The following is a 12,677-nucleotide window of genomic DNA, read 5'->3' on the forward strand; positions in this document are numbered from 1 at the left end:
GTTTGGTGGTGAAGCTGGCAGGAAGTTCAAAGAAGAAGAATTGAATCATGCAAGATGAAATTTTACTCAAAATAAGAAGGGCTTTTTGACCCATCCTGTACATTATTTTAAGAATATAGTGAATAGGTAGAAAACTATTTGAAAAAAGGGAAAATTATATGAAGAAATTAACAGATGAAGAACCTTTCATCTTTTATCTGGTTACATAAATTTTTCTTGCCTCAAGAAATGTTATGAGTCAAAATACATCTTCACATAACCTACTGCTGCAGGACTGAAACAATTTCAGTATTTACATAGGAAATGACTGTAGTAATGTTACAAAAGTCTTTCTGACTGCTACTCAAACTGAAGACTTGTCATATTGCATGCAGTCACACAAAATTGTAGCACACACTCTGAAATCATTGACAGAAAATTTTTAAAAGATAGTTACAAATATTTATGTCTTCAACTCTGGATGGAAAAATACACATTAAAGTGAAAAAAATATAGATTGTTCAGCTCAGCTTCCCCATCTGAAAACCATTACGTATCACCAACTACAGAAAGTGCTACAGAAACTCAGCAGGTCTGGCAGCATCTATGGAAAGAAATCAGGTTAACACTGAGTCCAGTGACCCTTCTCCATCCCTGATTTTGAGGTTCTCCAGCACCTTCTGTCTTTGTTTCAGATTTACAGCTTCCACAGTTCTTTATTTAAAATTATTATGCATCACAAACTGTTTCTCAAATAATAGGAAACCTTACCATTATAATATCTCCAGGATAAATAGTAACCTCATCATGGCTCCTAGCTTCAAATGGATACAATGCTCTATAATATACAACCTTAATACCATCTTGATCAGTATTTACAGGTGAAGGTTTTTCTATTGGGAGAGAAAAAGGGAATAATTAATTTTGCTATATCTTTTAAAGTGTGATCTTCCTCCAAACTACAACTTCAAGCAAGATAGAATTGTTGTTACAGCATGCATACCTCAAAGATTCAAAAATTTCACTGTATGAACAATAACCACATCTGTAACACATTAGCCTAACCAATGCTGGAGTCTTACTGAAAGAATTCCAATTGTCAATAGGTTCTCTCAACTTTAGATGCGCACTTTTTCCTACTGTAATCCAATGCACTTCAAAATACCAAATCTGGAGTGCAAACTGATCCTACAGCAGAACCTAGCATGACAGTTCAAAAGAGAAAGCTGAATAGTTTCCCAGTTTTTTTAAAACTAAAAAACTCCCTGGGGCAGCTCTAATTGTTTTCTTTTGGAATTGCTCATCATGGCTGCCTACATCCAGATAATTTAGTTTACTCATTGTGGAACAGCTGGATTCACTGGGTCAAATAGCATTCAGCTTGTAACCATGGGGACATTGTGGTGCAGTGGTAGTGCTCCTACCTCTGAGCTTGGAAACCTGGGTGTAAGTACCATCTGCTCCAGAGATGTACAATGTCAAGTCTGAAGAAACTGACTTAAAAAAAATTATCCTCAGCTTGTACCCAGATGGCCCTCAAACTATACAACTACAGTGACAGCATTAGCATGCCCTCAATGTTGAACATTACTCAGCTATGTTGTTCCTACTTAAAATAATCAATCTAATCTAGCCAATTCTCTGATAGGAATAATAAATAGTACCAAATAACATGTTCTTAGCAAAGCCTGCTTGAATCTTATTTGATAATCTGGATTGATTACAGCAGAACTTGTCACAGGCTTAACCCTCAAGAGTCATGTATGAAAGTTATAACAATGTCCTAACTGGCTTCGGTGATAAAACTTCAACATGTCAAGAAAATAAGAAACCCCGCATTCAATTGGTAGTTTGCACAGACATAGCTGAAACAGGATGGTAGCAAACATTATGACTGCTTTCCTAAACTTGCTGACGAGTTCATAGTTGCCATTTCCATCAGTGACCCTTGCTGGACAGTATCAAGGACAGCACTGGGTAGGTTTATTGCTCTTGCTGTGACTTGTAAGCACTCACTATTCAGGCTTACACAAAACAAATATGGTACGGGCAAGCATAAAGAAAGGATAGATTTGGTAATTATGGAAAACACAGGTTGTTTACTATCTTAGTTCTCCATCCATTTCTTATCTTTCATTCTATTCACTGATCACTAAATGTGAAAAGTATTAAATTTGTCTTCAGTTAGTATTAACTTTTATGGCAAACTTAATTTAAAGCAATTTCCACCTTTACTTGTTCTTTCATGTTCACCTGTTATGTTTTTCACTGTTGGGGGAGGGGGTGGGTTGGCTGGACAGCAATGCAGAGTGATGCCAACAGCATGGACTCAATTCCCATAACAATTAAGATTACCATGAAGGACTCGTCTTAACCTCTGCCCTCAACCTGAGGCATGGTGACCTTCCGGTTCAATCACCGGAGAGAATCGCCAATGAGAGAAAAGTGCTGTGGTTGAGTAGGACTCGATGATTTTACCTTCAAAGCTGATGGCTGACGTTTCTCCAGACTTTCCTTAGTGACAGTGCAATTAACATTGTAAGGAAGGAAGGAAGGAAGGAAACAAATTTGAGGTTACCTGGTGGCTGCCATCCACTCCGAGACTGGTCTTTCACTGGCTCCAGGTGCTGTTGAAACATTCTGCTCAATACTTCCTGTTTGCTTTTCTCCTTCTTTTGGGAGGTTTCTTCTGTTCTTCTACTTTGCTGTTCCTGGAGATTCTTTAGTCGTTCCTCCTCATCCCTTTGTACTTGTTCCTGCCAAAGTTTATCACGTTCTTGGGCAGATCTAAAAACAAAAATTTAATTCCATTCCTCAGGATTTGGCAATAAATATTTCAAATAGAAATTGTAGGGGGATGGCTCTTACAGCACAAAGCAACAGTCAGAACTTGTACTTGCATTTCTTGTACTAAAAAAAACCAACACCAAATCTTTTTCTGAAAAGAGCAAACTCATGCCAAAGCTGGCCTCATTTCTGATTTTTTTGGTCATTTTTATTTAGATATTGCTCCTTTTGAGACTTCTGAACAGGTCTGCACTGGTAACCTATGTTATTGACCAGAACAAAATACCCTGTTCTACTTGCAAACAAACGTTCTTAACACCTGCCAACTAAAGACGACTTTCCGATTTCATTTTCTATATTGCACTCTTAAATCGTTTCTTTCATAAAGTAAATGGTTGATTGTCCTTTAAGGAGTTGAGTTTGCAGGACAAAATGAACTCCCTGCCCCCACTTCAACATGAAATTTGTCAAGAGATAGTATGTCTCAACTGCTTTCACAAAACATGATGCAAACAAACAAGAAATAGTCATTAAATTCACACGTGCGGGGATCGTTTCCTTTGGCTGCCCAGGAATGAATATTTCTGTTAAGTTGCTCCAGAAAAATAAATTACTGAAAAAGAAAAAAAAGCTGGATAACAGCCATCACAAAAAACACCATTACAAAACAACTCAGTATAAATACAGGAAGGCACAAACTTGAAAAATGTTTTTAAGTTAACCTTTTGAAGCCATTTTAACTTGTAACAAAGAATGTGAACAACGTGAAGATGAAGAGGCATTCGGCATCTCAATTTCTGCACAAGTAAAATCATTGCTTCAAGTTTATTCTGTATGGTGACCCTCTAATTCAAAATAACTTGTCAACTAAAATTAAAGACAATTCTAAGATTAAACACAATTAATGAAATTATGAAGCATTTTGATAAGGTCATAGTGTCAAACATTTTTCTACGAGTTGGCTATTCCGCAGTAAGTATTATTTATTTAATTGGGCAGAAGATAAAGAGAAGAAATTTCTTGACAGAGCATGAATTACTAAGTGGATGCTTTACTGAGCGTTTGATTGCGATATAGACCACAGTCTTTCATTAAAAAAAGGAAAAGTGGATTAACATATGAAGCAGAGCAAAATGCAGGCCAATAAGATAGTGGTGAGTGGGATTTGTTTTGGATTATTCCAGGAAGCAACACCGGTTTTCACTTTTCATTTCTATTATTCTAGCGTAGATTTCTCTGAACTTTAAAAACTATAATACGAGTCAACATCTTCTGAAGAGTGACAACATTCACTTAAAAGCAGACGTTACTATTATATAGATACCTAAACCATCTATTGAAGTGCAGTCTCTCTCGCAAGAGAGCTATGATGTTAACTCTCCTCTGCGTGTTCCTCCCTGACTGCAGATTCCCTTTCTCTGAGCTTTTAACATTGCTGTCTGTTCGTGGTTTGCTAAGTATGAAAAAAGGAAACATTAAAATAAAATAGTAACTGCATATAAAACCATAGAAATCTCAAACAGTAGCCCAGTTAAAATCAATTCTAATGAAAATATTTGACTACAACTTCCTTGAGGAAAAAGTAGAGAGAGTCATCTAAACATCCTCAGGTCTCAAGTTTGGTGCCTGGTTTGTGCTGAACTACCTGATCTCGGTTCGGGCAACAAATGGGCCATCAGATAGATTAAACAGTAATTGGGGTTTTTAAAAAAACTCAACCTCTCCTGAAAAGTCTGCATGTACGACGTAAGGATGAGAAAAAAAAACAATCAAATTTTACTGAGAGCAACTCAAATAAACTTGCTGAACTCCTGGTCCAGGCTGGGTCACCTTGGCAGGGAACTGGATGTCTAAGCATCTTTTCTATAATTAGTTCCAAGATGGAAAAATCAGGGATAATATTTAGAACACGATTAGGAGTAGACAGATCAACCCTGGAAGATACCTTTTAACAGATCTGATCTCAACCGCAACTCTTACCTACCTGCCCATTCCCCAAAACCCTTTTACCTGTTTCTAGTAAACTATGTCTCTTTCCCCTTCACATTTATTCAGTGCCCCAGCATCCTCCATGCTCTGGGGTGCTGTATTTTACAGATTTGTGCATCAATGAGGCAAGTGACTCCTCAACTATTTGTAATCTGTCACCCCTCAGCCTAAAACCTCTATTGTAGATTTCCTCACAAGTGGAACCATCTGCTCAATGTCTACTTTGTCAAACCCCTTCAGCGTTTTGATCTGACCTTCAATTAGATCTCTCATTCTCCTCAATTCTATTAAGTGTAGGCCTAAAGTTCTCAATCTCTCTTCATAAGAAAACTTGTTCATCTCTGGAATTGGTATAGTGAACTTGTTCTGAACGGGCTCCAATGCAATTACAACATTCAATTAAAAGATGACCAAAACTGTATGCAGGACTCCAGATGTTGTTATACCAATGCTCTGCACAATTGCAGCAACAGTTCCCTATTGTCATATACTACTCATTTGGCAATAAGTGCCAAAATTCCAATTGCACTCCATCTTACCTGCACAGCTGCTTACTAACTTTGTGACTCATGAATGAGGACACCCAGATCTCTTTGCACCAAAGCATTTTGAAGTTCTGTCCATTTAAATAATAGATTGCCTCTTTATTTTTCCAACCAAAATGTATAACCTCTCAATTACTCATTAAACTGTCAAATTTTAATGCAGTCACCTAAACTGGTCAAATCCATTTGTAAATTTCTTATGTTTTCATTACAACTTATCTTCCCATGTATTTAGTGTCATCTGCAAACTTGGCTGTAGTACTTCCTATCACTCCACCAAAGTTATTATATAGATGCTACAGAGTTTGGGGCCCTCAAGGCTGTATCCTGCGACACCACACTAGTTACAGTTTGCCAACTAGAAAAGGATGCTAATAAATCCTTTAACATGGTTCCGCATGGTAGACTAATTTAGCCACTGGGCCAGGAAGTGGCAGATAAGAGTTTAATTTAGATAAATGAGATGTATTGCATTTGGGTCAAAACAAACAATGGGAGGACTTATGCAGTTAATAATAGGGCCTGGGTAGTGTTGCAGAACTGAGACACCCAGGGATTCAGGTACATAATTCTTTAAAATTTGCTTCACAGGTAGACAAGGCACTTAAGGCAGCATCTAGCACACTTGCCATCATGGCTCAGAGCTTTGAGTATTGGAGTGGGATGTCATGTTGAGGTTGTACAGGACGTTGGTGAGGCCCCTTCTAAAATACTACGTGTAGTTCTGCTGGCCGGTTATCAGAAGGATATTATTAAACTGGACAGGGTTCAGAAAACATTTACCAGGATGTTGCTGGGAATGGAGAGTTTGAGTTTTGAGCAGTGGCTGGGACCTTTTTCACTGGAGTGTAGGTGGTTTAGGGGTGACCTTATAGAAATTTATAAAGTCATGAGGGGCATACATATGGTGAATAGCAAGGGTCTAAAGGTGGGTGAGTTCAAAACTTGGGGCACATCTAAGCTGAGAGGAAAAAATTTTAAAAAGGACAGAAGGGCTTTTTTTGACCGGGTGGTTTGGGTATGGAATAGACTGCTCGACCAAGTGTGGATGCAGGTACAGTTACAACATTTAAAAGAAATTTGGATAAGTACATGAATAAGAAAGGTTTGAAGGGATATGGGCCATTCGCAGGCAAGTGGGACAAGTTTAGTTTGGGAACATGGCGCGCGTGAACATGGTTGGACTAATGGGTCTGTTTCCACACTGTATGACTGTAGAGTTCATCAGTCCCAACTCTCTTTTCTGTTCTATTCATGATGCTGTAAAACTTTCATAAACGACTGACATTTAAAAGATGGGAAATAGGTTGCTAGGAAATCCTGGATCACCAACTCAAGGCAATGCAACTGCTCTCCCAGATCAACCTTTTGATCCCTAGGATCAGCTTGGTGAACCTCCTTTATTGCTCTTCCAAGGACAATGTAGTGCCTCATCCAAATGTATACTGTTTCTAGGGAGTACACAATCACTATTTTATTTTCAGGCAGGGTGTGAGAGGGGGGTGGGGGGGAGGAAAAGAAAGAGAGGACAAATACGGTGAAGGAGAGCTCAAGATCAAACCTGGATCACCTGCTGTGGATTACTTTTTGAAATAAAGGACAATTACAGCAACTGTAGTTCTATTATTCCAACTGACTGCTTAATTCCAAATGACCCATGATCATTTCTCTTATCTTTTCAAGAATGCACAACTTTTGGACATCTCCGAGACATGTGCAAATGCGTCATTACTTTAAGGGAGATGCAAGCCCCATATTCTTCACTGCAGGAGTGGCTTATGGGGAGCTGCTAGAAAATCACAAGTAAACAAAAGATACAAACCCTTATCCTCACAACTGTAAACAAAAATGCATGAATAACCAGTGGCAAGAAAATTCAAGGACAGCAATGAATGAAGTAGCAGAGAAATCAGTTACTGATCTGGACATCAAGTATTCATTACTATGACCACAGAGGGGTGACATTTTTCAGCATAAAGTAACTCAAAATTCAACTACCTCTGGGCAGCTTCTTTCTCATGTTGCCTTTCAAGTTCTGCTGTCCTCCGCTCTTGCTCCTTTTGTTTTTGCCTTTCAAGTTCAGCTTCCTTCTGTTTCTGCAGTTGCTGTCTGCTATGAATTTCCCTCAGTTCCTGTAAGTGAACAAAGATGTACAGTATAAAGATTACATTTTTAACAAGCAGAAACACTGCCAAACTTTGGGACATTCAATTAGAAATATCATAAACACCTGCCTAAAAAGAGCTAAATGACTGACCAAATAAAATTAGGTCAAGGCATCCTTTCTCAAACCTCTCACTTGCACTATTAAATTAACAGTCCACACATCAGATGGCATACACAGTACCACACCCAGTGGCACAAACAGAAATATTGCGAAAAAATAAAGTGTTAGTACAGCACACATGGATAAACTCCAAACTGTAAGAGAAAAACAATACTTATAATTAGAAGTTAACCTTCTAAACTAATGAAGGCAAGACCACCTCCTAAAACTAAACTAACAGATTACAAACACATCAACTTGCACAACACACAAAAAATTATTAATTAGAAATGGAATATGCCCATGATACAGGCACAGGAGACCAAACTATTTGCAACTATACCACTATCAGCAAAAAGATTTATTTCCAACAGCCAAACCTGAATGATATTAATTACTGTCACAGCTGTGTGAATCACAATGGATTCACACCATCGTGAAAGGATTGAATAATGCAGTGGAAACTATATTTTAAAGCAGGCAAAAAGTGCCTTTTAAGGCAAATAAAGGATACGGGACTTTTCCAAGTTGTCATTTAAGAATAATTCCATAAATAAGTGTACTAAATCCAGTGTTAAATGCATAAAAGCTATTTTTCTCAATGAAATACTGAATCCATGCAACAAGGATTGCAGATAGTGTAAAGCAAAGTGTCTGATTTTGAAACTGTGAAATATCATTCCAATCTTGGCCATAATCAAAAGATAGGCAACACCATGTGCAAACAAGGTAGCGGATAAGTAGAACAAGTGCAGTAGTTACTGAGCAGTACCATTACTGCAGGAACTTCTTTCAAGCTTACAAAAAAAAGAGGGGGGCTGGGAAGAATGAAAGGAAGAAAATACTTAGTGAATAAAAAAAAGGAACAATAAAGGATAAACGAGATCTTCTCACCCAGACAGCCATTATTTCTAGATTGTTTTCTTTCCCCCATTTTCGACATGCCTCCCAAAATTTATACAAAGTAAAAGCCTTTTCCCCGCTCCACAAAAATGGAAAATTTACAATTTCCAAGGAGCCAATCAACAGATTAAAGATGAACCCTGGTGAATGGCACCACAAAAATAACTATCTTTTCTGTTCTAAACTGCTTCCTTAAAAGTTAACTGGGCAGATCGACAGCATTTGTTGGCTCATGTAGAGGTTTTTAAGCTAAACATCTATCAGTAGAAAAAAATGAGAGCTTCAAGATATCTTGTGGAGACACTGGTACAGCTTTAAGGCCCATAAAAGGTGAGAAACCTTAAAAATAATATTTCTAAATAAAAAGAGGGGAAAAGGAGTCTATGAACTACGTACGCATGGACTCTCGATTCTTGCATAATGATACAAGCTTTGAGAAATAAAACTCTATTAGAATGTTAACTGGAATAGAAGAAAATATCTCTCTGAACTGATAGCAAAATATGGCAATTAAACAGCACTGTAAGACAATAAATATATTCTGAAGAACTGAATCTTTCCTGCCCTGCAAAAGAAATGCCAGCTATGCTGGAAACACAAATAAATTTTAGCTCAACTTCCCAAAACCCCTCATGTGGCCTTTCAAGCTCATTCTCAAAATTAGATAACCGAATTAACCACTTCTGATGAACATGTGAACAAGTTCCAAAACATCTGATTAGAAAAATATATTTTACATTTTTTATTATGTATAATTCTGCTACTCGCATTTGAGTAGCGCATACTGTCCTTACTGAATTCACTGTAATGACTTGGAAAATGCTGTTGGATAAAAGCATGGAAAGCAGCAAGATCTAGCAAGTCCAGATTAAAAAGAGTGATATGAGAAGATTATCCAGCTAAGGTGTTAAAGATGTCAACAGTCTAATGCAAAGTAAAAGAAGCAAATGGCACATGCAAAGGAACAGTGGAACCACCTGATCTGTTTCGCAGCTTAAAATGACGTCCACACCAACATCACTTAACCACAGTTGATGTATGTAGTTAATATTTTATTTATTTGAAGTCCATGTCTAAACTATGAAATTAGATACATTGAAAAAATTAGTTTAGAAAGCCATCAAATCCTATCACAAATCAATTCTAAACATTTAAAACCAAGCATTACTTGAATTGTGCATTTCTAAATAGAAGGTTCAGGCCAAAAATACAAACATATACAAACTGCTAAGAGTAAACTGATACATCAATAGTTCAAGAAATACTGAACAATCTGAAATTGTTGAAATACCAGTATTGGTCACTCACACTCTGAATTACTTAATTAAATAGGGTTTGCTGAATAAATTATGTGTTTCTAATTCATTATCCTCATCACCCGAAGCTATTGACTCATGCACAAGTCCAGACAGGGATCATTTATTCAGCAGGCTACAAAACCATAAGCAAAAGTTCAAGTCTTATCTACTCTGCACTCCTATATTAACTTCCAGCAGAGGTCGCTAGATCGTAATCAAGAGTATACATCAGAGGTCATTACCACTCCATGAAGAACAATTTATTGTCCTAAAGTCAGGTAACAGTGTTGTGACTACAAATTCAAGCAGGGTCCTTGGTACAGGAGTTGCCAGAGTTCAAACTTACTAATAGGAAGCACACAAAGCACAACTGTGAAATCTCAAGAGCACGAGCGTTTTATATTTTGGCATTTACTGAAACAACTGTGAAATTTAGTCAATAGCGACAGTCACAATATAAGCAGCTTGCTCGGATTTTAACCTGGAGTGTTGAAAGTCAAAGTAAATATTCCAAGATAGGTGATCAAATACAGGACACTTCTTACTGGAAGTATACTCTTTCAAGTTTAATGCAAACCAGATAATGCTGTGAAGACTAAAAGCAGAAGTGAGATTGTGTTATTTGAAGCGTTTTAAGCTCCATATCAACTTTATTCAAAACTAATTACAATACTTAAAATTTGTCAACTTACTTGTCCCTAAATTCAATTCCTATAAAACGGTGGTCATTCTTCAAAATGACTTAAATTTAAGATAAAATCTCTTTGCATATTTTACATGGGAGACCTCCCTACCCTGTCCAGTTCACTTGGTCAACACAATTACACCATAATTACCAGCACATTCAAAGCTTGATCTCTAATCTATTCAGCATTAGCTGATCACACAGGAGACTGTGATAAGTGCAATGCAATTTTCATTCAGGCGTTTAGATTAGCAAATCATTTTTGTACAGACAGTTAACAACAATGGGGCAAACCTTTCATCAATGGCATGCACTTTGTTTTTGGCTGGGGATAAAATATAGCGTTCTAGTCTGTGAATCAGAAAGTTTAAGCCCCACACCAAACGTGAATATAACAAACTGAAAAAAAGAGAGATCAGCAGATGCTGGAAAATCTCAGCAAGTCTGGTATCACCTGTGGGGAGAAATCAGAGTGAATGTTTCAGGTTCAGTGACCCTTCTTCAGAACGCAAAATAAGAAAAAAAGCATCTGCATCTGAAACATTAACTCTGCTTTCTCTCCACAGATGCTGTCAGACCTGCTGACTTTCTCCAGCAATTTCAGTTATTGCTGTTGAAGTACGACTGTGTTTATGTTGCTGCACTTTGCTATATTACAATTGGAGCTACACTTCAAAAGAATTTAATTGGCTGGAAAACATTTGGATCGCTGTGGTCTTAAATACTCAACAGATGATGTGAGTTTGACCACCCAACCTTCCACTTTTGCCCAGCTACTGTTTTGACTTACAAGTGAACAATTAACGACACGCAGCAAGAAACCAGACAGTGGCTGGTGCTTATGGAAATATGCCTCAGCATGATTCCACAAATTTAGGAATGGGGGTGCCTAGATTAATACCCAGGCGTAAAAATCATTGAATGAATTCAATGTCTAACTCATCTGTTCAAATTAAGTACTGTATTAAGTTACACCATTACAATTAGCAATGTTAATACTCCGAACTCCCAAATGGTTTCTGACACCTTGAATGGGGCTTTCCTGAATAACACGACTGAACCAAGTTTGGAATACTATTTAGTCACAATTCTGAATGGGATATTTATAATATGTAAAGATCAGGTTAATAATTTGCATTTTAGCTGTTTGGAACATCTCTACTAGGTTCAATCCACATCAAAAATGAATGACAAGTTCTACCTTGGAACAATAATTGTGCTGTAAACAATTTAAACAGGAACTTTGCCACATAGTTATAGTATTTAGAATCACAGTTTCTTTAAGTGAAATTAAACTTAGACAAACATATCTTTGGCAGCATGTTCGTAATATCTGAAAACAGTTTGGATGAAATGCTTACAAGTTCTGACATTTGCTCAATGATTCTTACTCAAATTACAAATTTTGGCATGACTTTAAGAGTGACATTACTGGTAGGAAATTGCAGCCTTGTATGTACCAAGCAGAATGACACATGGAAGCAATGTTTGCACTTCCATTTAGAAATGCATTTCAAAAGCTGTGCAGAAGCGCATGTAGGCAAAGAAACCTTTAAAAAGAAGTCTAAGTGGTTCACGCAGCACAGGAGGAAGCCCAGGCACTGCAGCAAAACATCGTCCACAGCCACAGACTGGAAGAAAGAAATGCTCAGATTTAACAAAGGAAAAGCATCTAAAGCAACTAAGACAGACTTTAACAAGAAAACATGAGAACTATACTGTTAGACATTTAATCGAAAGCAAATAGCACAATACAGCATTAAATCCTATATAAAAAGTATTCCAAAAGTGGCCCTTTCTCAAATGACATGTTTCTTAAAATGCTACTTAACACAAACATGCTTTACATTTTAAAATAGCTTGTTAAGTGTCAGTCTTGTTAGATATTATTGGATAGAGGCCATTTGGCAGTTATGAACATACTTTCAATTATAAACCATCCAAGCCATTGGATGGTTCAATTATAAACCATACAAAAAATAGTGCCGAGATCTAATTTTAGAAAGCTAACCATAACAAGCAGGCTTTTCTCCATAGTCAAACGATTGGATAGTCTACACATCACAAAAGTACAAGTTAAGGTCAGGAGTATAATGACTTATTAAAGGAAGTCGTAATTGTCACCTGAAAAGCAACCCAGATGGTGATGTCTTGACATCTATTTTTAATTTTTAACAATAATACTATTGCACTGTTTATTCATGCCCTTCAGCCCAAGCAACTGT

At 37.2% G+C, this 12,677-nt stretch overlaps 1 protein-coding gene across 7 annotated transcripts in view; it reads right to left on the minus strand.

Annotated features, from left to right (window-relative positions):
* Window positions 1–12,677, minus strand: part of itsn1 (intersectin 1 (SH3 domain protein)) — a 203,961-nt gene that overhangs the window by 88,407 nt on the left and 102,877 nt on the right. For all 7 annotated transcript variants that reach the window (XM_072585590.1, XM_072585589.1, XM_072585594.1 and 4 more), the window contains exons 17-19: window positions 7,299–7,432; window positions 2,558–2,766; window positions 751–872 (exon numbers count right to left, since the gene is read on the minus strand). In XM_072585590.1, coding sequence (XP_072441691.1) covers window positions 751–872; window positions 2,558–2,766; window positions 7,299–7,432 — 465 coding nt within the window. The remainder of the gene's footprint in view (window positions 1–750; window positions 873–2,557; window positions 2,767–7,298; window positions 7,433–12,677) is intronic.

This window comes from Chiloscyllium punctatum, chromosome 15 (assembly GCF_047496795.1).
Source record: "Chiloscyllium punctatum isolate Juve2018m chromosome 15, sChiPun1.3, whole genome shotgun sequence".
NCBI classification, from domain to species: domain Eukaryota; kingdom Metazoa; phylum Chordata; class Chondrichthyes; order Orectolobiformes; family Hemiscylliidae; genus Chiloscyllium; species Chiloscyllium punctatum.